Below are 26,753 nucleotides of genomic sequence, written 5' to 3' on the forward strand. Positions count from 1 at the left end.
ATCCTGAATTCAGTACTGGACTATGAATCACAGCCTCTAGATTCAGCTGCCCTCTAAAAGTCCACGCCCCATGACCGCATGAGGCTGTGGGGGAACATACAAAAACGAGTCCCCACCTTTTGGATGGAACTAGTTGTGTAGTAGCTGTACAGCTGTTTTTGCATATGTGAAGAGTGTGGCATTAAAAACGCTATTCTGGAGCAAAACTATACCAGGACCTGAGGTTTTTAGCAATCTCTTTTGTAATAGGTATACTTACCAGTTAGCTAAAGATCCTTTAAAGGTTGCTGGATGAAGTAACAAAAATCCAGGCCCTGTGAGCACTTAGAAACAAGTGCAGTACCAAGCTGTATTTCCAGCCCTCTTGAAAATGTTCCACTTCACAATTAAAATGTACAGAACACTCATGGTGTGTGAAGATAAAATGCTGAAGTTATTTTACACAAGTGAGGTCTCAGCACAAAATACAAACATGGGGAAGTTTGAGAAATTTTTGCATTCTACCTTTGATTTTGATTTGAAATGGAACCTGATTCAATGCATATTTATACAATTGTGCTCTCTTTCAAATTAACTTTTTTCTCTTGGCAGTGCTAGGAATTGAACCCAGAACTCTTGAGCATGCTAAGCAAGCATGCTATCAAAGAACTACACCCACCCCTTGAGTCATATTCTGTAACTCCCATGTTATAAAACTTGCAGCTTTTTGTCTTCAGTAACGTTCCTTGTTGCCATTTTAAAGTTTAAGAAATGTTACGAGCATTTGAACTTACTGGTATTTAGAAAAAGATTGAGATGGCCAAAACGTGCCTCACCTGAAAATAAATTTAGTCTCCAGCAGGTCATTAGCTGAGTTCTATCCCCTCATTAGTTGAGGATTTGCATGAATGTAGTCTACCATCCCAGCTGAACCACCCAGTCTGCTGCATTGTAGGCAAGTGTGAGAAGTTGAATTTCTTATGTAGCCCTTGACCTCAAGTTGACAACTGGGAAATGCAGTTTGTTTATTCACTCCAGGAGCAATTTTTCTTTCATACTGGGAATTAAATCCAGGGACACTCAACACTTGAGCTATCCCCTAGCCTTTTTAAAAATTGGGAAGGGTTCTTACTAAGTGGCCCACACTGGGCTTGATTTGCACAGGCTCCTGAGGAGTTGGGATTTTTAAGTGTATGCATGGTACTTCGCTTTGTTGGAGGAATTTTTAACGCTTCTGTTCCTGGTGTGGTGTGAAGGCTGGTTCGGATACTAGTTTACTTACTGCAGGGAAGAGCAAGGTAAAGAAATATTAAAAGGTTGGAAATGTTTTTGGTAATGCAGGCAGTTTATCCAATCAGCTGTTAGGGAAGGGTTCCCTGAAGGACCAAAAGAGCTGGAAATAAAAGATTTTGGCTTCTAAGCTACCAGAAGCTTTCCACTTGCCTTGTTCTAGCAATTCAAATGCTGAAGTGTTTTTTGAACACAGGCAAAGACAGATTGTAAAACTTTCAGTAAAAAGCAAATGTGTAATTGGGAAATCTCCCTTGTTGGAGAACCCTCCACAGGGTAATCCTTATCTTTCATCTCATACAAACTTTAGTTCTCATCTCATAGCCCTCACAGTTGCTCATCACGGCTCCTTCTCACATGATTAGGTCAACTCATGACATGTTTTTAATGGACTCACCACCCACACTCCTGAGGGTAGGGGGTTATGGAGGCTCACAGCTGAACCAGTTGTTGAACAGACCCAATGTCTAGACGTAGATCCCTGGGGAGGTAGCCTCTTCCCCACAGTAATGGGGCCAGTGGGCTACACCAGCCAGAGGCTGGAGTCAGCCACTCTAGTGGCACCGCTGGGTCCTTTCCCTTCAGGAATCCTACTGAGTTGGTGGTAGAGGTTAATTGTGTGCCCAAACTGAATTTGCACTACCTCGTTAAGATGAAATGTAGTGAGCCCCGGGAGATCCCATGCTGCCCACCAGACTCAACTGATACCCTCCTCTCTAGCACATAAGACCTAAAATGTCAACCGCTGGCTAGAAAACACTGCATCTTCTGATACAGCTATTTCAAGGCATTCTGCTTTTTTGAGACAGGGCCTCACTACATTAGTTCAGGCTGTCCTTGAACAATGCAGACCAAGGTGGTCTGGAGCTTGCAGCTATCCTATTTTAGCTGGTACCACAGGGATGCACTCCAAAGTGGTGTCTGTTTTTAAAATAGCAAATCATATAAATCTCAGGTGTAGTATTTTATTCAAATCTTTCAATTTGTATTAACTAATTCCACCAATAATGTCTCCTACTATGCAAGAAGCCTTACTTCTTAGACCCACTTCATGAGGAACATCTTACTTAAGACTATGGGGGCCAAGTAAAGGTTTAGCTCTGTGGTTTAAGTTCCTGCTGGGGAAGCACAATATTGTGTTTGATCTCCACCACCAAAATAAAAGACGCACACAGGAATGTTAAACAATCTTCAGAGTGCACACCGAAAGCCAGGTATGATTTTTACCATCTATCTCCTTTGAATCTTGCTTTTTGTCTCCCCTGAGGTTTGAGCTGATGGAAAGAACCCAATCTGTTAAAATACGTAGATCACAGGTGTGAGATGAGCAGAAAGCACTGCATTACTCTACTGTCTTATTTTTCTCAGGCTAGACCAGTAGTTTGAAAGGCAAACACCAGGGCTGGGGATTTAGCTCAGCTGTGTAAGAGCCTGCCTTGCAAGCAGGCAGTTAAGTGAGTGGGACTTATGACTCCTTTCCAATATAAATGTTCCCTAAGTAAAGCCTCAGTGTACTTCAAGGTTGGCAATATTTCAAGCTTCTTGATTACAGAAGATTGAGCAGAACCGTAGAAAGACTATACACTCTTACTAGTTAGAAGCCCTATTTTTTAATTTTTTGGACTCAACCCTAGGCTTCCACTTTCACTCCCAACCCACATTTAATACTAATTAGCTTTTAATAGTAATTTTTTTTTGGGGGGGGGGTTGAGACAGTCTTGCCATGTAGTTCAGATTAGGTTTGAACTCACTAGTTAGCCTAGGCTGGCCTTGAACTGAGGGTGATCCTCCTGCCTCAGCCTCCTGAGTGCTGGGATTACAGGTATACACCATCATACACAGGAGTTTAACAGTAATGCTAACTATAAGTGAAGCAAAATAATTATGTATTAAAAACAAATGCTTTGATAATTTGAGGAAAAAAAGCCTGTAGTGACACATCAGAAGTGCTTTGTAACCAGTATATTAAGGAAACATTCATACATTTCAACAATTGCTTAAATCTTGACCCCCAGATTTAAGCATGTGAACATATGACTTTTTAAACATACAGGTAAAGCTATTCATCATAATTTGCTACACTATTACCATTAAATTACAGTTATTTTGGAGCATTAAGTCAAATGGGTTAAATAAAGCCAGTAACATACCTAAGGAACACCTTCGTATATTATACATGCAAATTACCTTTCTGTGTAGTTTCTTCAATTTAATTTCAAAGTTATCCAGCTCTGAAGTCACAACTCAAGGGCTTATCACGGTCCAAAGAGAAGGGAAAAACAGTATAACCAGAACTGGTCAACACAGTGTGTGTGTATGTATGTATGTGTATATACATATATACACACACACTTATATTTAAAAGATGGCACAGAAGGGAATGCAATCCTAGAGACACAGACCCTTAAGCAGCAGCATATGATAAACCTCTTCTTTAGAAAGGTATTATTTCTACCACTGATATCACAGGCTAACTTATAAATTTTATGCTACCTTCAAGTAATAGTTGAGGCAGTAGAATGCAGAGGCATTACAAATAACTACAGACAGACCAACACTTCCACAAACTGGTTCCTTTTTGATTGCCAGTTAAATACATTTTTAATCCATAGCTTAACAATGAAGAGTCATACACTAAAGTCAACACATATACCTAGCATTTCGGTCTAAGCTTGTCCATGTATACAACTGAAATCAAATTACAAAGACATGGCCGAACAGACACCAGGGCTTGATACTTTTTACAGTCATTAAACTTCATCTTGCACACTGAAGTCATCATACATACAGGGCAAAGTCAGAGCTTTTGTATTTGTGTTTATTCTTCATTTAACTTTTAAAACTACTATAATTGAATATTGAAACAAAAACAACAGCAAGTAGTGAGCATATGATGATTACAGTCCTTCACGCGTTCACTACTGCACTAACCGCCAGCAGTGAGTGGTGTTTGCTGGCCCCATTAAGAGGTCTGACACTGAACACCACCTCTGGGATGGTGTTCGTCATCCTCATAGGCTTCTCCATTATAATGGCGCCGTCTTTCCTGATTTGGATCAAAGTCCACTAGTTCTACCTGATCCATTTCATCAGTCTCTTCTACTTCCTTCCGTTCGGGTAAGAGTTTTTCCAGCAAAGAGAGTTTATCAGGAGAGAGAAAGCCATTTTCAGGAAAGTTTACCTACAAAAAGAAATTTCTGCTGTTGAGTATTTCCCCACAAAAGCACATGTAATCACATACAATGTATAGGTGAATGTACCAATTACAGGTCTGAACACTTGCTCTTGCTCTGAAAGACACAGTAGTGTCTAATACCATGAGACAGCTTTAAAACAAACCGTTTCTAAACTGGGTGTGGTGAATTAAAGACCTGCAATCCTAGCTACTTAGGAGGCTGAGGCAGGAGGAACACAGTTTGAGGTTGGCCCAGGCAACTTTGAGAGCCCTCTCAACATAAAATTGGGGTATAAAAAAGAGCTGAGGACATACTACTCCCTGGGTACTATTTCCTGTATTGCAAAAGCAAAGGATTCTTAGCATTGCTCTAAAAATCAGATTAGAAGAATCCTTCCTGAAATGGTTTAACAGTTGAAAGTTATCCTGACTAAAAATTATCTTTTCCTCAACCAAAGACATTAATACTTCTGTGGATAAAATGCCAATGTATCACCTTAAAGATAAACCAAGTATTACAGTACTTCATTGAAAAAAATTTATGACTATATCATAAAATGCTCCTGCTAAACTTTTAGTTTTTTTTTCCTCCAGTTCGGAGACAGGGTCATGCTTTGCAGTGTAGACTAGCCTGTAACTCAGTGGTACTCTTATCGCAGCCTCCAAAGTACTGGGATTACAGGTGTATACCACTATGCCCAGCAAGATGCTGTTAGTGTTAAAGGTCTGCTCCCAATGTTGGGAAAATCTAAGTCCTCACTTATGCTAGTCCAATACTAACACTAAGCTACATCTCTAGGCCCAAGTACAGACTTTCAATAAATTCCACTCGCCATGCACCCTCAGGGTCTTTGAGATAGCCTGTATGATAAACCTACCCTCAAATTATTAACAAGCAATGCCCAACACAGCAGGAACAGTATTAGAAAATTTATTTCTTTTCCTAGAGATTGAGGATAAAAATGAAGTTGCTTGGCACTCAGAAAATATGATTTTGTATTAGATTTTAGTAAGTGAACAATTTCCAAGTATCTTTTGAGTATTTCATAGCTTACCTTAAATTCAATGATTAGACGACCCTTTTCATATGGTCTACGATAAATTGGCATGCCTTCATTTAGCACACACTTGATGTCTCCATGCTTGACAATCTGGCCTAAAAACAGAAGCCAAATTTTTAAGATCACATTTTTTACAGGACAATGAAGACAACGGAGGGAATATACATTCTAACTGATAGGAGTAAATTCTGTGGCCAAACAATCCTAGTACTTCCATTTATACATTTTCCAACATCTGCCAAAAAGAGCTAAGACTATGACCTTATCTCAGTCGAGTAAAGGATATGTTGAGGGGGAAAAAAAAGAAAGACCCCCCCCGCCCCCCCACTAAACCCCACCAGTTTTCTTCTCAGTCCTTCTGTTTAGTTCCAGATAAGGAAAACAGCATAATACAAAGCTCATCTATACCTGGATGGGAGGTGATGACTATGGTTCGGTTGTCAAGAGTAGATATTGGCTTCTGGAAGCCACACAGTGCTTCAACCAGTTGTATATCCATGCACATGAAAAGGTCTTCTCCCCGTCTGTGTCAATGCAAATACAGCACATATTTACCACTTTCAAACCACCAAGGATTAAAGTACCACAGCCGCTACTAATACTCACTATTCCTGAATTGTTTCATCACCTAATTTTAAATGTCATATTTTTTAGTGGCTTAAACAACAGAAACCGAGGGCATAAGCACCTGCCTTACATTGCAAGCAGGCAAGCAGGCGGTCGTGGGTTCGATCCCTGGTACTGATAAAAAGTTTAAAAAAAAAAGAACAGAAACCTACATTTTCAGGATTCTGGTCATTTAAAAAATTTTTTATTAGTACATGTGATACATTTACTGTGAGAAGTTCTTACATGTAGATACCACATCTTAATCCTTTTCACTTTCTCCATGTGGAGGTGCACGCCTGTAATCCCAGCACTCAAAAGGCTGAGGCAGCAGGAGCATTGTGAGGTAGAGCCATCCTGGGCACAAACTGAGCTCAAGGCCAGCCTGAACTGCATGGTAAGACCCAGTCTCAAAATGATACACACATGCACATGCAGGCTAATGCAAGAGGATCACAAGTTGAAGGCCAGTTTGGGAAAAACTTTAAAAGTGCTGGGAATGTAGATAAGTGGTAAAGCACTAGCCTTGCACATGCAAGCATCTGGTTTTAATCCCCATGGAAGGGATTTAACCATGAGGGGTGAGAAGGAGGCAAGCACAGATTTTCACAAAACTGATGAAAAAAAAAAAAAAAAAAAAAAAAAGGCAGCATGCATTAGGAATGGAGGTTAGACTGGAAGACCTAGGATAAGAACTAGAAAGTGTTATTATGAAGTATTTAATAAAGTGCCTACGACACTGTGAATGAACACTATTTTTTTACACTTATATTCTACCTTCCTCTCATCTCATGTTCCCCAACAAATAAATAGCTTTGATTAGATACGTCACCACCCCAGAAATACTCTTGAAAACATTCACCTCAATAGAAACATTATAATAGTGAAAGTCACTGTTTTTTATGTTATCCGTAAAATACCCCAATAAAACAAATATTAAACTAGTTTTCTCCTAGATAACAACCATACCTTAGTCACGGATATATTTATATTTAATACATTCACTTATATTAATCAGCTTTCTTGTACGGTGGACCCTCGAGTTTCACTTATCAGGCAAGTTGTACGACTTGGGTTATGACTTGTCTTGGTTACTTTTTACTTGTTGCTGAGACAAAATACTAGATACTCAAAATTAAGGAAAGAAAGGTTTATCTAGCTCACTTTGTGGAGGTTTCAGTCCATTATCAGCTGGCTCCAAGGCAGGGTTGCATGGCACTGGGGCAACACTTTAAGGCAAAAGACAGCAAAGCAACAAGAGCAAGAGGCAGGGAACACGGAGACGGAGTGGACTCTTCCTGTCCCTTAAATCGTATGCCAGCTACCCACCGCTGGGCGGGTACAAAACTCACATTGCCAACTCTGGTGGCTAGACAATGAACCAATCACAAACACTGGACTCCGTCGGCCACCTTTGCCTGCATAAGACTTTAGGGGGACATTTACATGCAAATGATAACATAACAATAATTAGTTTAAACTCATGACTAAAGTCTTGAGTTATGACCTAAATGCTGGCTGCTTGTGCTTCCAGATGGTCTCAGACACAGATTTAACCCTTAAAAAGAGTTCTGGAAAAAACATTACAAAATCCTTTACAATATCGGGTTAACTGATAAATCCTGGGGCATTGTATCCCGAAGGATGCTGAAATCTGTCTCCAGGAGATTTTGACAACTGACAAACCTGGGTTACAATCTTGGGGATGAACTGAATTTGTAAATTAAGGGTACACTGAACTTGTTTTTTTTTCCCTCCAGTGTACTTGTAAGTCCATCATAAATTTGATATAAGTATTTACAACAGGTGAATTTATATATAACATATCAAGTCTCAATTTTAATTAAGTGGTTTTAGATACTTACACTTAAAAGAAAGCTCAATTCAACAAAAACTCAGGACTAAAAATTGGTTTAAAAAATTTTACCATTATTTACTGTGAATTAATTGCAATACAGTTAAGGGCAGAATTATATCTGGGCATGTTTCCTCAGAGTCATCTTCCTACCCTAGTTATGCTCACACAAAACATTTCCTAAATGAAATATGCCTTTCAAGTATAAGATTAGATAACAAGTTTATCCAGACACAAAAAATGCAAAAATTGAATGGTTTGCAGCCTCTTTTATGACTGAAACAAATAGTGAAACCTTTAGAAGATACATCATAGATAGCTGAATTTTCCTGCTGTATTTTTCCAGAAATTATGCTCTAATAGTAATGGAAATCTCATTTAAATGGAAACAAAACTACCACATATGCAAGAGGTCAATTTGAATGGTTAAGTCTTTACCGAGTAAAAACAGCATGGTCCTTCTGATCTAACACAATGATAATATCTCCTGGCTCCAGTCCTGGTTCTTGGTCTCCTTCACCATGGAATGTTATCTTCTGACCATCTTTCATGCCTAAAAACAGAAGATTGTGTATCCTCATTGAACATCCAATAGTAAGGTCAGAATCACAAAATCTACAACACCTGGTATGTATTTGAGTGTGCAAAGTAAAATGTTGCTGTACTAGGGGATGCTAAGTACCACAGAAATAACGAAGAAAGCCCAGTTAATTAGTTGAGTCCAGTTTGCTACTGAAGAAAGCACAAATTCTCCAAGTACACAAGGTTTCAAATCTCAGAGCTGGCTGGATTTTTCTGGGGAAGCAAGAAGTATCATCATCTTAAATCTCATATTTTCCAGAGACCTACACATCATTTGAGAAGCTCAGAAGATTAAGAGAAAAAGTCTGCATCAGCACCAAATCAATCACTGCCAAATATAACTAGTAAGTGTTACCAATTTTAATGCTATTAGTTAAAAATCTATACCACATTACCTCCATTAAGCCTAATGTACAGCAATTTTCTTCTTAGTGAGCTAATACTGTAACAGGAAACTTATGTAAGCTAAAAATCCATAATCTTAGCAAGAAATGGAGGGGAGAGGGGAAAGTGATAAAGAATTACGTTATGTTCCATCTCCCACAATGAATGCCATCATTATGAACTGCAAAATGCACTAATTTAAAAAATAGACTAGACAGGTTGAAAAGGCAGTTTATACTCTAGTCTCGTGGTGTGTAGCTCTGTGGGAGAGCATTTGCCTAGCATTTGCCTAGCATGTGCCAGGGCCTGGGACCACTTTCCCAAGCACTGCAAAGCAAGCAAGCAAGCAAGCAAACAAACAAACAAAAAAAATCAAAATAAAACTATTGTAGAGAAGTTTACTGCTGGGCATGCCAAAATCACAATGAGTATATTTTTCTTTTGGGTCGTTTGAGACAGTCTCACTATGCTGTTCAGGCTGGTCTTGAATTATAGGCACTTGCTACAATTCTTGGCAGTATTTTCCATTAAGGAAAACACGTATAGCTCAGTGGCACAAAAACCTGCCTAGCAAGTGCCTGCCTCTCCAAAACTCTGCCTCACATACTTTGGCTCAGTAAGAGGTTGAACAACAACTCTTTAAATAGTAAATTTAACTAAGAAAACTTGTAATTACAAATTGTAACTGCAGCAGTTTCTCATTTCTTGAACCAATAATCGCCGACATCAAAAGGCCTAAACTATTGTTTTACTTTTTAGAAAACATTAAATCCACAATAATGTAAATTAACAGTTTGAAGAAAGTCCCTTTTGGGGGCCAGTACCGGGGACCAAACCCAGGCCTTGTCCATGGCAAGGGAAGGGCTCCACCACTGAGCTATCTACTCCCTAACCCTTATAATTAACACCTAGTTCTGTCACCCAGGGGTGGTGGCTAACTAATGATGCTTTTTATATCATTACTTTTGGCATTACAACTTCATCCAAATTACCCCCCCACCAATTACTTAAGGACAACTTAACCATATCTACAAATCCAGTATTTCAATATATACTTAAAATCATAAAACAGGTCAGTATCATACAATGATTAAATGTCATGGTGTCCAAATTATATGAGGCAAAGCAACTACCTTGTCACAGTGGTAAAGCAATCAAAACTCAGGTATTCACGACTGTTTCTTTCTCCTAGTAAGAGCCAAGCACAAACAGCTTCATTTGCATACATCTTAACTATAAGCTATTGTTGTCAAGAGAAGATGTTTTAGAGAGGAACACTCCAAACACAAATCCTACTTATCATATTCCAATTAGGGATAAAAACAAATCTGCAAAAATAAACTAGGAATTTTGTTTTTTCTCCTTTTTATGATATCGGGGGTGGAAGGCCAGTATTGTGATTCACATGGTATAGTCAACCCCTTTGTATTTAACCAGAAATTGACCCAGGATCTGTCCCAAATACCAAAATCTCCTAATTACTTATAACACTTGATAAAATGCTATACAAACAGTTGTTTTTAGGAATAACAAAACAAAATCTCTGTAAATTTAATACGACACAATTTCCCACTTTTTAACCTGCAGTTGGCTGAACTGCAGATAAGGAACCCTTAGAAATGGAGGGCCAACTTTCCTGCTGCAGTCATACAATGCAGATGAGATGAACATTTACTGCTATAATCTATTTTAAAAACTTTTGGCAAAATTAAAAAAAATTCAAATGACATGAAAAGTTAACCTAGAACAAACACAGAAACAAGAGAAATAAGTACAAGCAATCTAAATTCTTAGAAAACAAAACTTTTTATTGGACACAGTGACATGTGGCTGTAGGCCCCAGTTACTCGGAAGGCTGGGCCAAGGGGACAGTATAAACCTAGGGGTTAAAGGACAGCGAGAATAACATGACGAGACTTTGTCTTCAACAAATAGGAAAAACAAAACACAAACTCAAAAAACCAGATAGGGATGGTGATGCACACCCATATGCAATCCTAGTTACTTCAGAAGCCAAGGCAAGAGGACCACATTGGTTCAAAGACTGGGCAAAAATGGACAAAAAAACATGGATGACTAAGCACATTTAAAAATGTTTAAAGTCAGGTGTGGTGATGTAGGCCCGTAATCCCAGCACTCTCAAGGCTGAGGCAGGAGGATTGCATAGTTCAAGGCCAGCCTGGAATACATATTAAAACCTGTCTCAAAAAGCAACAAACACACCCGGCCCTAATCATGTTCATCAGTTGAGAACATAAATTTTAATGAGCTCATTCTTCACCCAATATCCTTATAATCTAATTTGCAGTTCCCACTTATGCCATAAAGACGATTTCACTTGCATTAAGGGAGGAGAATCTGACATGCAACCTAATGAAGGAGTGTTGTAAAAAAAAAAAAAAGTATTAATAAACTTGCCACATCACTATGGACTGAGAAATGGGTCATAACTCACCTTTGTCAATATGAACTTCCAGAATCTTCTTCTCTCTAACTATCTTCCTTCCATTGCAGCTCTTACATCTGTCTTTAGGGCTGATGCGTTCTCCATGGCCCTGGCACTCCATGCACACAGACTGAATTTGCTGAACCATTCCAGGTCCTATCTGATGAATTCTTATTTGCATTCCAGTACCTCGGCAGTTGGGACAACACTCCACAGCTCCTTTCTTACCACCTCGGCCTAAATAGTTAAAAATTATGTACCAAGTTAGTAACAATAAAGTAACAACTATTTTGGGAAGACAGTACCTAAATACTATACTATACTTTCTTATTTTCAAAATCTCATGGAAAGATGCCCTAAGAATAATCAACTGAAGACTTCATTTGTTAAAGCAGTTGTTTTAGAATCCTAATTTTTAAAACAGGGTGTCTTACTATGTGGGTTCAAACTGGCCTCGAACTCAAGTTATTCCTGCCATGGCCTCCCGAGAGCTGGATGATAGTGTGCCTGGCTTTAGACTAAAATTTTAAACATGTACACTCCACAGCCAATTCTTACAATCACTTTATCTATAAAAGATTAATGTATTTCTCTTAGAAGACACCATATTTACAAGTAATTGAGTGTGGTGGCACACACCTGTAATCCCAGCACTGAGGAGACCTCTGAGGCAAGAGGATTGCTGAAAGTTCAAAGCCAGCCTGGGCTACAAAGTGAGCTCTAAGCCAGCCTGAATTGGATAGTAAGGTCCAGTCTCAAAGAGACAAAACAAACTATTTACTAAAAAAATTAGTTTAAGCCGGGCGTGGTGGCTCACACCTGTAATCCCAGCACTCGGGAGGCTGAGGCAGAAGGATCCTTGTGAGTTCAAGACCAGCCTGGGCTACAAAGTGAGCTCAAGGCCAGCCTGAACTGCATAAAGAGACCCTGTCTCAAAAAGACCAAAAATTAGCTTAATCCCATCCAACTGCATTTAAAACAAATATGCAAAACTAAATGCTGTTATTTTATTAATATTTCTTTTATACCTGCTCCGTAAGATTGGGGCAGTGCATATTTGTCTACTGTACCTATGCAGAAGGTCTGTAGCTCCATAATCAAATTATGTAAGTAAGAGATGTTACAACATTTTACCTTCACATTTGTCACAAATCACATTCTTCTGCAGAGCTAGCTTCCTTGTGGCACCATTATATAAATCTTCTAAGGTAACTGAGAGCTGATGTACCACATTTTTACCTACAAGGAAACAATATTCAATAAAAATCTAAGAAATAAGTTTCACAGAGCACGTCAGTTAAGCAGGTACACAGATTGTTCACATTAACCACATGATCCTCGAACTACGATGTAATTATAAATGAAGCTAGGCTACAGATTTAGTAATGTGCGTATGGATATAGACATGGTCATTTTAGAAATATGACAATCAAAAATGTTATCTCCAAAACCACTTGATGTTATTTATCTAAGCAGATTTCACAATCAATAATCCAAACATGCAATTCTGTCTCAATATGTTCTTTGAAAATTTCACTTAGAATGACATTGAGCAATACGGTCAATTACTTCACCCAAACATTCTTTAGCAAATTCCTTTTAATCAAGATTGGCTGGAGAAGCCAATATTGAGACATTACTGAAATTATCAATTTGTGCTTCTTCCTGATTCAGCAGGCACAACACATTTACTGCTAGGCCAAGCACTGGTTGCTTTAAAGGATAAACATCTCATATTCTTTGTATACCTGGCAGAACTTTCTGCAGTGATGTTTTATTTGTACAATACAGTCTAGCAGCCACTAGTCATGTTATTAATGCCAGCTACTACAAAGAATTTTTCTTTTTGCCCTAAATTAACCTAAAGATCCACAAAAGGTTAACAGTTACAGAGGACTGCCATATACAGTTTCACTTGTATCAGGAAGTTAAACAACTTGCCTAATGAACATTTTTACTTTCTAAATGAATGTAAGTAATGTAATGTAAATGAATATAAGTGTTACCTATAGCCTCTTGTTCCTAGCTCCACTTTTGGGTACTGTATCACAGCCCATTAAGTTTATGAAGAGTAGAGGAAAGGAAAAATAAAGCTACTAGGAGTTTTAACAAAGGGTTTCCAAAAAATCACTCCTCACTGATCTAAGCCATATGGAACAATGCCAATTCTCTATTTGAAGAACAAATCATAACTATTTTTCTGTAGGGCAAAGCATTCCAATGATTTACTAAGTGATACGACTTTACTGACTTCCTAGTAAATCCCTCAAAATAAAAACATAGGCCTCCTTTAAGAACTTTTTAAAAAGCACTGAGTACTGCTAAGTATAGTGGCACAGGCCTGTAATCCCTGCACTCTGGGGGCCTACGCCTTGAGGCAGAGAAATCCAAGTTCTAATTCCGCCTGGGAAACTTAGAAAAACACCGTATTGAAATAAAGGTCTGGAGGTGCCAGCTCAGTGCGAAGGCTATGGGTTCAATCCCTGGGCACTACTCCCCCAACAAAAGGACAAAAACAAGAAAAATCCTAACCCTATGGAAGATTATTTGTATAGCCTGTAGGCCATTTTTCTGCTAAATAAGTGTATAACAGAGCCAAACCAAAATTAAACAATATTTGGAAGCAATAAAGCCTATTTTCAGTCCCCACTCCAGCACTGGCTTGCTATATGAACTTGGGAACTTTTAAAAAGGCCCTGTACCTACCACTGGGAAATCTGTAAAAAGGGCTTTGAAATGGGGAGGCAGCTCAGCAGCAGAGGCCTGCCTAGCATATGCAATTGTCTAAGTTTGATCCCAGCAACCTCCCAGACTTTGAAAATTGTTACTATGCTTTGTTTCCTTAATTAAAACATAGTAACCTACGGAAATGATACCCAAGGTAACATGAACTCATCATGTTACCACTTGACTGGTTACCCTTTTTCAGTCACATCAAATTTTATTTTAAAAAACACCTTAAACCAAAGGCAACTTATCAGCTTGGAACATTGTACTAACATGCGAACAACAATTTAAAATGTGAATTCAAAAATGTTCTGACCAACAGCTACTTTTTTTGGCAAAATAAGATTTTCTTACCTCTCCTTTCTCTCTGCATCCTTCCTCCTCCTCCAAAAAACATATCAAAGATATCCATGGGGGATCCAAAACCGCCACCTGCTCCACCCTCCTTAATTGCCTGTTCTCCTCCTTTGTCATATAATTCCCTTTTCTTGGCATCAGAGAGAACTTCGTAAGCTTGAGAAATCTGTTTAAACTGTTTGAGAAAGGAAAAATACATTTCTTCAATAAAAAAAAGTTCTTGTTACAAGGCACAGCCACTGAGATACAGCCACTTTTGGGCACTAATAATACAAACACTTTACCCAAGGCAGAGAACTATTTATAAGAGAACTGTACAGTACTTGCCTTTTCTCCTTCATTTGGATTCTTATCAGGGTGGTACTTCAAAGCCAGTTTCCTATAAGCCTTTTTGAGTTCTTCTTGGGTGGCGTTGGGTTTGACCCCCAAAACATCATAGTAAGTGGTTTCTTTCACCATTTTCTACAGGCTGAAAGACGACACAATTTTAACCAGCTTTCAACTGGTAGTACTTAATTTGCAAGGTCAACTAGGGCAGAGAAGGATGTTCTTTGCCAAATCTGATTTTAATTGCAGTACTTTCCCTTCACTTAAAAAGCTAACAATTCCTACAATAATTCAGCTGCTAAGCTCTAACACACTAAATCTCTCCCACATAGAAGCTTCCACACCAACACGTTAACAGCCTACAGTATGCAATCTGGCTTCTTCCGGTTCCCCTTTCCCATAGACAGTGACAGAAAACAGGAATGGAAAGGCGCACCAATAGGTTCAGTCCACCGCCTAACATTGTCTCTGGTACATCTGAAAAACGCCATTTACTCCCAGAGAAAGACACGGGGATACGCGGACAAGCTCTCCTGCCTTTCAATCCTTAGGGTAGTCTCTCAGTCACACTGCTTACAGCTTGCCCACGTTTACCGCGGAACCCCTTCTCGCGGGCGCAGTCTACGCCTCCTTCGGTGGGTTTCCCCCTACACTTGGCGCCGGCCGTTAAGATTTCCTTCCTTTCTCCCTCCCACCCAACGGTAAAGGGGTGGAGGGACAATCCTAGCCCGCAACAAAGACGGAGAAAGCGGACACGAGAAGCGAAAGCTCCGGGCCGCGCCGGGCTCCTCCCGCAGCCCCTCGCCCCTGCCCACCTTCGCGCGCGCACGCGGCTGCCCACTCCGGAGAGCGGCGGCGGGCGGGGGCGCGCACGGAGGGGAGGCCCGGGCGGTATCTCCAGGGGGCGCTCAGGCTGGGCCGGGGGCCAGGAAAGGTCTCCGGCCCCCTCGCTACGTGAAGGGCAGGGGTTGCCGGCGCAACACATCTGCCCTCCACAGAGGAATCGTGGGTCCCGGAACCGACAGCCTTCCTGCCCACGCGGAGCCAACGGCCTTCCAAACACGGCTCCATCCGGCTTTCTGGCGAAGACAACGGCGCCAGACACGGGCTGAGGTGATGCGCGAGGGCCGAAACTCACCGGTGAGCGGGCTGGGCCGGAGCGGGAGAAGTAGGAAGGAGCGCGTAGCCGTGCGCAGGCCGAGCAGCCACGGCTCCTCCACCTCGCAACGCGTTCTGGAAAGTTCCGTCCGGTACGTCGCAGCCGCTGGCTTTTGTAGCCGAGCCCTGGCGCGTCACTCGCCGGAAGTCCCGCCCCATCAGTCGTTGCCGCCGCCCCGCGGTTACCTAGGCAACGGCGCGGGGGCGCTGGGATCGGGCGGGGCTATGCTCGCGGGCCTGGTGGGGGTGGGCCCAAACCAGGCTTTCCGGGGTCAGTGGAACCTTCTGGAGCCTTTTCGCGGCTCTCGTACTCCGGGTTGCTCAGGTGTCCGGCTGGAGCGAGCACAGCGATCCTGAGACGACTCTGGCTTCCCAAACTAGAGAGCTGTAGGGAAAAGAATCTCGGAATGAAGTGCTGTACCCCGCTGCGGCGCCACATTCGTCTCCTTTTGGGCGTTAATTCAGAGCCCTAAGGTTCCGGGAATCTGCTGAGCTGGGCTGAGCTGGGCTGAGCAAGGCTGGCCCGGCCTTTTCGAGCTCGCAGGCCTTGCGGCTTAGTAACGCGCTGTCCAAGGCGTGGGAGTTCACCAGATTGTGAAGGCAAGCTCTTGACCAATTCTAGGTCCAAAAGCACAAGTTACCTGCTTTGGACCTTGTTGGCTGCTATGCGTTGAACATACGGTGCCTGGGGAGCCCGAGTTAATACAGAAGGTTTAGACTGCAAACTGCAGGCCAGACGTTTGGCTACAGAGAAGCAGCAAGAGAAGCTAACAAATTATTTAACCACACTTAAAAAAATTTAATATTCATTTTGATTTATTATTATTTTTTGGTATCAGGGATTGAACTCATAATCTCATGTTTGCCAAGCCGGCACTTACACTCCAGCCCCCTTAACCACACACTTCAAAGTCGGTGAAATGAGTCTACAGTCTGCAAAATGAGTGTACAGTTTGCAAATGAGTCCTGGGGGTTTCAAATGGTAGTACTGTCTTTGTTATTCAGAAATACAACAAACATTTTCAGTATCTTCTCCACAAAGGAAGCAGAGATGAAAAGCTGAAAAAGCCTAGTTCATATTGCCTAACTCTAACAAAACACAAAAGAACCCCAGATCGTAGTTAGCAGTGGGGAGCTGTCTCCTGATTAACCTGATGTTCAGGAGAGGCTCTTCTATGAAAGTGGCAGTTGAGCTGTTTTGAACATAGAAGAGTATTCCACTAGTGGGTCAACCACAGGAAAAGACTAGTGATAATATTTTTAGAACATTGCAAATTCAGTGGATGTAATCACTGAGCTAGGAGTCACCTAGCTAGGAGAGCTAGGAGAACTGGAATAGAGGTGAGGCTTGAAAGCTAGTTGGGGAACATCTTCACCTCATGATACACCCTGCTAAGCTAAGGATTTTGAACTTCACCCTGGGAGCATCCCAGTACCACTCTTCAGGCTTCTCTCTTTTATTAATTTGAAGTCGTGCATACCAGTCACATAGCATTATCTCATTTTGCAAATCACTTTTCTTCACTGCTGTGTGCTGTTTTATGGCTAACAAATACCTAATTTTTCCAGTCTTAGGTGCTAACCTTCTAAATGTCACCAATGGTATAGAGGTGTTTGTTTTGTTTTGTTTTGTTGGGGTTTTTTTGGTCTTTTTGAGACAGGGTCTCTCTATGCAGTTCAGGCTAGCCTTGAGTTCACTTTGTAGCCCAGGCTGGTCTTGAACTCACAAGGATCGTCCTGCCTCAGCCTCCTGAGTGCTGGGATTACAGGCATGAACCACCATGCCTGGCTGGTATGGAAGTTTTTTGTTTTTATTTTTAAACTGATTTACTTTTAAAGGGCAAAAATAAGACAATTTAAATATAAGTACAACAGAGTTACTCTGTGTGATGACAAAATGCACTCACTTCTAACTACTAATATTATTTTCTATGAGGAAAGGAGTGTGATAGTTTATTCATATCATCCTTCTTATCTGCAGTGTAATCTACAGTTTCTTGTGGACACAGAAACTTTTCCGCATCTATATCAGGAATTTCAAATTCTTCCAAATTCATCCCCCATGGCCATGACAATCTCAATTTGGTCCAAACTGTCTAAGCCAAGGTCTTTCATAAAATGGGAATTTACTGAGAGCTTTTCTGGGTCAATCTTGTTACAAAGTTTCAAGACATGCAGAACCCTATCCTTGATTCCTTTCTCTGTCAAAGGAGGTGTGTCTCTATATAGGCAGCACAACTTGTAGAATCCTCCCTGGAACCTGTGTGAGTACGGAGGCTGAGGCCAGCTGCATTACCGAGCCTCTGTTGGTCCTGGTGGGACACAAAGTGGTGCTGAGTATCTAAGCCAGGTGTGGGGACTCAGGGCGGCCATGCAAAGGCCAAGGACAGGTGGCAGACACAAGTGGAAAGGACATGAGCCACCATGGCTACGCCGACCCAGGATGCACAGCCTAGGGTTTTTTTTTTTTTTTAAACTTGTATTTAAAATCTAAAACTGCCAGGCTTAGTAATATAAAAATCCTGTAAGTTGTGGTCTGCTGTCAAGGAGTTTAGAACATAGTGAAGGAACCAGAAATACAAAATAACGGGTGGTGTGATAAATGCTAATGAAGGAAAAATGTTGGGTACTGCCTAGAGGAGCCTTGCACCATCCTGATGAGTAGTCCCAGAAGAGAAACCAGCAAGTGTTGATAGGATGAACAATTAATAGAGAACAATAAATAACATGGTTCATGGAATTGTACTGCTACCGTTCCTACTCTTATTGTAATATGCACACTGTGGAGATTGAACACAGGGACTTTCGTACTGAGTCAGAGCCCCATCCCTTTATATTTTTGAACAAGATCATAAGGTGCTTGAGCCAGAACTTGAGATTCTTCTGCCTTCCAGAGTGCTGAGATTACAGACATCTGCCACCATGTGCCGTTTCTTATTTCTTAAATATCATGTTTAGCTTTTCTTTCTGCCTTAGGAATGCAAGTGAATGTCCTACAACTGAGAAAGATGTGTGAAATGAGCTTGAGCTTGAAATTACCCTTTAGGATTGCTAATGTGAGACAATGAAAAAAACTTTTAAAATCCTCAAATTTGTGTAATACATTAACTCCTCAAACAATAAAGGCCACAAATGGTTGTATTTTTGTTCATTTGTTTTGTTTTGTTCCTCAAGACAGGGTTTCTCTATCTATGGCCAGCTGATTTTGAACTCATGGAGATGTTCCAGATATTCCTATCGCATCTGAGTGCAGGGGTTACAAGTGTCTACCACCATGCCTGGCTTGTATAAAAGTTGTTTTTTTTTTTTTTAAAGGAAAGGTACCTATTACTGAGTGTACTGTATGTGCATGATAGAATATTTTTGAAGGAAAGAACCGTAATTCTCCTGTGGAGACAGAAAGGTGCTGGATAGAGGTGGTAAAGGAGACATTTCACGATTTCGTAATTTAATTTTCTTTTTTTATACATTTTGAGTATACATAAAGATAGCATTCATCATATGAAATTTTTACCTGTGCATGTTGTATCTTGCTTCTTTTTCTTTTCCCATTTCCCTTCCATCCCTTTAATCCCACTTCCTCTCCTTATTTACAAAAGCTTTGTTTTCAGCTGGAAGTGGTAGCATGCAACTGTAATTCCAGCAGTTGGGAGGCTAATGCAGGAGGGTCTCTGGGAGTTCAAGGTCAGCCTGGCCTACAAAAGTGCTCAAGGCCACCCTAAACTGCCTAGTGAGACTCTGCCTCAAAAAACAAAACAAAATAAAAACAAACCCAAAACAAACAAAAAGACACCCCTCCCCACAAAAATACAAAAGTTTGGTTCCATTTTTTCCTTTTTTTCCCTTCCTTCTTGTCCCCCTCACTACCTCCTTTACTTGTGCTCCTTCTCATTTGAACATTTTCAATTTTTAAATATCTATTATACGTTTTGGTCCTTATTTACACTTTCAATTTTCACAGCAGAGAAACAATACAATATTTAAACATGGGTGTCCGATTTATTTCACTTAAAGAGTATGGTCTCAAGGCACATTCATTTAACTATAAATGCTCAAGCTTATCATTCTTTATGGCAGAGTAGTATTACATTGTATTAAAAAAAGCATATCTTCTTTATCCACTCATCAGATGGTGGGCATTTGGATTGTTTCCAAGATTTCACTATTACAAACTGTAGCACTATAAACATGAGTGTGCATATGTTGCTGTGGTATGATGCTTTCAGTGCTTTTGGGAAGATACCAAGAAAGGAAATGGCTGGGTCTAATGGAACTTCTAGTCCTAGGCCACTGATTTCCACAGTGCTTGCACCAGTCTACAGTCCCATCAACAGTGGAGAAGAGTTTCTTTTTCCCCACCCTGCCAGCATTTGTTATTTGTTGATTTCTTGATAATAGCCATTCTTTTTGGAGTGAGATAGAATCTCAGTGTTGTTTTAATTTGCATCTCTCAAATAACCAGTGATGTTGAAAAATTTTTTCATGTATTTATTTACTGTTTGTATTTCTTCATCTGAAAATTTGTATTCATTTCAGATACCCACTTTTGGATTGGGCATTTATATTTGGGGAAGGATCTGATTTTTTTTAGTTCCTTTATATAGAACTAGATGTTAGTCCTTTGTCTGAGGAATACCTGGCAAAAGCTTTTTCCATAACTATGTGTTTTCTTTTCACTGTTTTTTTTTTTTTGCAGTGCAAAAGCTTTTTCACCATGCACTGGACTAAAATCAAAATGGATCAAAGATCTAAATATTAAAACAGAAACACCAAATCTACTGGAAAATAGGATTGACTTATTGAAATTGATGTAGGCGGAGCCAGGGATTTAGCTCATCAGTATAAGCACCTGCCTGGCAAGTGCGAGGTCATGAGTTTGATCCCTGGGACCAAAAACAAAAAAAAAATTGATGTAGGCAAAGACTTTATGAATAATCGGGTGTGGTGCTACACGCCTGTAATCCCAGCACCCAAGAGGCTGGGCAGTTCAAGCCCAGCCTAGCTACAAAGTGAGTTCAAGGCCAGCCTGAACTGCACAATGAGAACCTATTTAAAAAACAAAACAAAACAAAACAAAACAAAACTTTAGGAACAAAATCCCAATCATACAGAAATATCACAAAGAATCAACAACTGTGATCTCATATTTTGCATGGTGAAAGATATGGGTCTAGTTTTAATCTTTGGCATGTGGAAAGCCAGTTTACCCAGTACCATTTATTAAAGAGGTTGGCTTTCTTCTACTGAAGGTGTTTGGCCTTTTGTCAAAGATAAGATGGCTGAGCATGTTTGGAGTTGTTTCTGGATCTTCTAATCTGTCTCATATTCCCAGAATCTGTTTTTCTTTTCCCCCCAGTAGCATGCTGTTTTTATCATAGTAGCTTTGTAATATAATTTTAGTCAGGGATTATGATATCCCCTGCCTTGCCATTGTTGCCAGAATTGCTTGTGCTATTCTAGGTCTCTTCTGATTCCAAATGAATTTTAAGAATGTTTTCTCTACTTCTGTGAGATATACTATTGCTATTTTGATTGGAATTGCATTAAATCTGTATAATAACTTTGGATGTATGGCTATTTTCATTATATTGATTCTTCCTAAATAAGAACAAGGGATATTTTTCCATTTTCTTATATCCTCTCCAATTTCCTTTTTCAGAGTACTATGATTTCTAATGTAAGGATATTTTCTTCCTTTATTAGACTGATCCTAGGAATTTCAGTTTTGGGGATGCTATTGTGAAAGTTGTTGCCCAGGTATGGCAACACACACCTGTAATGTCAGCACTTGGGAGGCTGAGGCAGGAGGATTACCACTCCCCACCCCTCCAGCCTGGGCTACAAGGCTGGAGTTCAAGGCCAGTCTGAACTGCATATTCTTGCTCTTTTCTTCTAGAAGCTTGAGGTTCAACATTCAGCTTGCTGTGTTTTTATGACATAAGAATTTGCCACTATAAATTTCCCTCCTAGGGCTGCTTTCATTGTGTCCTATAAGTTCTACTATGTTGTTCTGGCATTATCATTTAATTATAGAAACTGTCTAATTTCTTTTTAAATTTCATCTGTGATGCATTTTCAGAAGGGTGTTAATTTCCATGCGTTTATGAAGATTTTGTGATTTCTTTTGCCATTTTTTGCAGCTTCATTGGACTATGGATGATATGCATGGGATAATTTCAATTCCTTTGCATTTACTTAAGTGTGTTCATGAGTATTCTGATATTGTAAGTTAGAACACTCTGTAGACATTTGCTAAGTCAATTAGTTCAAAAGTTTGGTTCGGTTCTGATATTTCTTTGTTGATGTTTATTTCAAGTTGTTCTATTTGTAATAGTGGGATATTGAGGTCCCCCATAACAATTGTATTAATGCTTATTTGGTACTGAAAATCGAACTTAGGACCTTGTACTTGCTAGGCAGGCAGTATGCCACTGAGCTATGTCCCTGGCTGTATTAGTGCTTATTTTATTTTTCATGCCAGTTAATATTTGTTTTATGTAATTGAGTATTGGTATTTGGTGCATGTTTATGATTGTCTCTGCTTCTTGGAGTTTGAGTTTAATAAGTATGTAGTGACTTTCTTTGGTATTTTTGATTAGTCTTGGCTTGAAGTTCACTTTCTCTGCAATTAGAATAAGTATCCCTGCTGTTTTCTGGGTTCCAAGTGCATGAAATACTGTTTTCAAGCCTTTTACTTTCATTCTGTGATTTTTTTTGTTAAATGTGTTTCTTGTATCTAGCATATTGTTGGATCTTTCTTCTTGATCTGTTCAGCCAGTCTGTTTCTTTTGATTGGTGAATTGAAATGACTGACGTTGATGGTTTTAACGATATGTACTGGCCTATCCTTGTCATTTTACTTTAGTGTTGTTAGTTCCCTGTTTTTCCTTCCTGTTAAATTATTTTCTCTAATGAATTCTTTCTATTGATGTTCTTGGATATTTAATCTTTATTATCTCTTTCTAAAATATGTTTCAGAGGGTCAAGGATATGGCTCAGTGGCACAAGGCCCTGAGTTTTATTCCTGGTTTCAAAAAATATATATCCTTCAGAATGTTTTGGTGGTCATGAATTTCTTCAGGTGTTCTTTTTTATGGAAGTAACTTGCTTCTCTATCAGTTTTGAAAAATAGTTTCTCAGAGTACTTCAATGTGGGTTGGAGGTTATTTTCTTTTAGAGCTTGAAATACTTCACTCCAAGCTTTCCTTGACTTGTATTGAGTTTGTATTGAGAAGTCTGCTGTGATTCTGATAGCCTTCCCTTTATAGGTGATCAGTTTCTTTAACAGCTTTTAATATTCTGTTATGTTGAATTTCTGAAATCTTGATTTTTGTATGCCTTGATGTAGGTTTTTAAAAAATTTTATTTATTATTATTATTTTTTTGTATTTTTACCGGTACCAGGGATCGAACTCACGACCGCGTGCTTGCAAGGCAGGCGCTTATGCCACTGAGCTAAATCCCCAGCCCCGATGTAGGTATTTTTGATCATGAGTACTTTAAGTTCTATATACCTCACTTGTCTGTATGGAAAAACTCATTTTCCCTGCATGGGAAGCTCTCTGCCATGACTTCTGTGAACAGATTTTTTTTGTGTCATTTACACTATCTCCTGCTTCTTTATTTGTTGGGGATCACTAATTCATAATGGATAATTTTGCATACTTCTTTTTTTTTTTTTGACTTTTTGAGACAGGGTCTCTATGTAGTTCGGCTGGCCTTGAACTCACTTTGTAGCTAGGCTGGTCTTGAACTCACAAGAATCCTCCTGCCTTAGCCTCCTGAGTGCTGGGATTATAGGTGTGAGCTACCACAACCAGGCTCTGTTGCATACTTCTTTAAAGGGTGATAAAAAGGAGGCTTTGGATTATCAGTACTTCCTATTTGAGATTTCCCATTGATTCTTCTTAGCATAAGATCATCTATGTTCTCTTGAGTCATCCCAGGATTATATTCCAGGACAAGATCCTTCTTAGCATATGATCATCTATGCCATTTTGAGTCTGAGTCTTATGCTGATTTGTGATCTTTCGCTAACCCCACCTATCCCTGTATACACCTAGTAAATGGTAGCTGTTTTGGAGTGTGAGAAGAGGACCCACTGGGAGACATTGACTTCCCAGCCATTCATGTATTACTAAACTTGTCTGTTTATTATTTTTCTCATCAAACCCTTAATACAGACAATTGGGACTCTTGGAAATTATCTATGATGATTTTTCTGGGGTCTTACTCATCTGTTTTGTCATTTATGTTTTTACCACTTCAGAGAGACCAGTGAGGTAGTTTTCGGAGTGTTCCACCTCCCAGGTTTGCCTTTGGTGAATTGAAAGTCTGAGGTTACATCTTGCTTAAAGTGTCTTCTCATTTTCTACTTTTTAAGTTTAATTCCTGGATTGATGCTTGTAAATTACTTGTGGTAGGTAGTATTTAGAATCCTTAGCATTTGACTACTTCTGAGATGTCTTCCTGGTGTAGCTGGTGTAGTGGTTGCTATATGGTGTCAATTTAAGAAGGTCAGAAGTTTAAGTGATTCAGCAGGGGGTCATTACTTTGTAACATCCTCAACCCTGGAAGAGGAGAGCACACAGATGGCATGAGTCCTACACTCACCTGGGGGGAGTAGCCTGCATACAGTGAAAGGAAAATAAGGAGGGATTGATTGCTGGTTCTTGAGAGGAGCTTCAGTCTTTGCCTTCAAATTAGATGTTGTCTCCTAGCTTCTTGCGCAGACTGTTTGGCTTCTTCTGGGGACTCTTCAGCCTTCATCATACTCTTCAGCCATCTGTCATAGATTCTTCAGCATTACGTTGCAGACCGCTTGCCTTCTGATATACTTTCATGGGACACTGCAGTAAGCTCCCGACCTTGGGCTGGGCCCTTCAGCCTCCAGTGTGCTGTAGACACCCTTTGCATGCTTCCTCATCTGTGTGACTGACCCTTGTAAGCCAATCTTTTAGTTTGTTATGCACTTGCATTTTTTGTGTTGTGTCTGTTTCTCTAGTAAACTCTGATTATCAGAGCAGGATTTTGAGTTTTGAGTCTGTTGCAAAATCCTATGTCTGCAGTTTATTGGGGATGAGAAATTGCTGCCTATTTGACCTAGCCCCCGGTTTTTTGGCATTGGCTTATAGTATTGTTTGTGACCCCTGGGCAAATGTCAGTCTGGAGATTCTTGCATAGCAGGAAGAACAACTGATTAGAACAACTATATCACCTTGGCTAACATAGTACTATCAGTAGTAACAGTAGCAAAAACACACCCTAGGAGATGTCAAACTGTGGTAACTATTGATTTGCCACCTTTAACTCTGTGAGCTATATTTGTGGTTGTATAACAAAATCTAAAACAAACCAAAAAATCATGTTCAGTAAATATGCCCTTAGTATGGTGATTTTACCCTCAGGGGAGAAAACCTTAACTAGATTGGGGGGAAAATAGAGAAATAGATGAAGGGGAAGAGATTAGAAACAAGCCTGGAAGATAAAGGAAACTCATGTAAACTTTGGGACACTGGTGAAAAAGACAAGAGGGAAAGAGAAAAAGCAAAAACTGAACAACAAAAACTACAAACTGGAAACAATGTTCACACTCATACAAAAAGAAGACCACCAACCAAGAAAAAAGAAAGCATAGCAAACACAAAATCAAGGGGAAAAAAAAGAAGAAAAAAGTGTCTACTTCAGAGTGCCTATTCTGTAGACCGAGTGGGCAGATGGAGCCCAGATCTGTGTTGATTAATCCTAACAAGCCAGTGGTAGATTTACAGTGAGGTAGTGGATAATCTCTGCAAACCTGAACCTTCAGCTCCATTGTGGTTCAGGCTGGTTTCTTGCTGTGTGGCTGAAACCCAGTCTGCAGTACTCCATGTACTCCTGCCAATTTAAACTCAGTCCTGTCTCTCCCTGATACTTGGAACCACTAGATGGAGCCAGGGCACAGTTGCTGTGAGTTGTGAGCTCAGCTGCACCTATTCCGAGATTGCTACCAGCCAGTTACCATCTCTTGGGGGACATCATCAGCCATTAGAGTCTGCTGCACCCACCGTTCCATTCCACTAGCGCGTTCTCTGTGCAGTCGGCTGAGGTCGCCAGTTCATCTGTGGCTCGAGCTGCCCCTCCCGTGCAGTGAGTCAGGGCTCTGGGAGAAAGTGCGGTTTGCCACCTCCATTTTTTTTTTTTTTTTTTTTTTGTCTTTTTGAGACAGGGTCTCGCTATGCAGCTCAGGCTGGCCTTGAGCTCACTTTGTAGCCTAGGCTGGTCTCGAAACTCAACGATCCTCCTGCCTCAGCCTCCCGAGTGCTGGGATTACAGGCGTGAGCCACCATGCTCTGCTCCACCTCCTTCTTCTTAGTTGAGGTCTCTCTCTCTCTGCCCTCCCATGGGCTTCAATTCTCACTTCTTTTTTTTTGGGGGGGGGGGGAACTGGGGATCGAACTCACAGCCTCACACTTGCCAAGCAGGCGCTTATGCCACTGAGCTAAGTCCCCAGGCCAATTCTCACTTCAGATCCTTGATGTTCTTCACATTACTGTATTCCAGCATCTGGACACCAAATCTTGCAGCGGCAATTTCTCTGCTGTTTATCATTCTGCTATCTTCCAAATCCTAGGCTCAAGATAAGTCTTGCTGCTTCAGTCTTTTGAGTAGCTGTAAGACAGGTACGCAGCACCATACCTAGCTTTCATTTTGCCCCTAACCTGAATAAAGATGGTTGTAATTTTTCATACTGTTAAGAGTAAAAGGATGTACAGTTACTAGATTTATCTTGCTGAGTTTTATAAATTGCAAAATGCTTTATGTATA

General features: G+C 40.3%; 2 protein-coding genes across 3 annotated transcripts in view; one reads left to right on the forward strand and one right to left on the reverse strand.

Moving 5' to 3' along the window:
* Window positions 1-3,827: 3,827 nt before the first annotated feature.
* Window positions 3,828-16,115, reverse strand: Dnaja1 (DnaJ heat shock protein family (Hsp40) member A1). Its single transcript, XM_003470827.5, has 9 exons — window positions 15,928-16,115; window positions 14,790-14,931; window positions 14,460-14,637; window positions 12,513-12,617; window positions 11,388-11,615; window positions 8,405-8,519; window positions 5,914-6,029; window positions 5,500-5,600; window positions 3,828-4,450 (listed from the first exon to the last, which is right to left on the reverse strand). The coding sequence occupies exons 2-9, from the start codon at window positions 14,919-14,921 to the stop codon at window positions 4,232-4,234; spliced, it is 1,194 nt and encodes a 397-aa protein (XP_003470875.1). The 5' UTR covers window positions 14,922-14,931; window positions 15,928-16,115; the 3' UTR covers window positions 3,828-4,231.
* Aptx (aprataxin) overlaps window positions 15,750-26,753 on the forward strand; it is a 46,484-nt gene continuing 35,480 nt past the window's right edge. The window contains exon 1 of one of the 2 annotated variants that reach the window (XM_063226705.1): window positions 15,750-15,929. The gene's annotated coding sequence lies outside the window, so the exon portion shown is untranslated. Of the gene's footprint in view, window positions 16,040-26,753 lie in introns of both variants that reach the window. The other variant, XM_063226700.1, reaches the window with a different exon arrangement.

Source organism: Cavia porcellus, unplaced genomic scaffold, assembly GCF_034190915.1.
Source record: "Cavia porcellus strain 051 isolate PalLab524CR breed Dunkin Hartley unplaced genomic scaffold, mCavPor4.1 scaffold_1, whole genome shotgun sequence".
Classification (NCBI taxonomy): domain Eukaryota; kingdom Metazoa; phylum Chordata; class Mammalia; order Rodentia; family Caviidae; genus Cavia; species Cavia porcellus.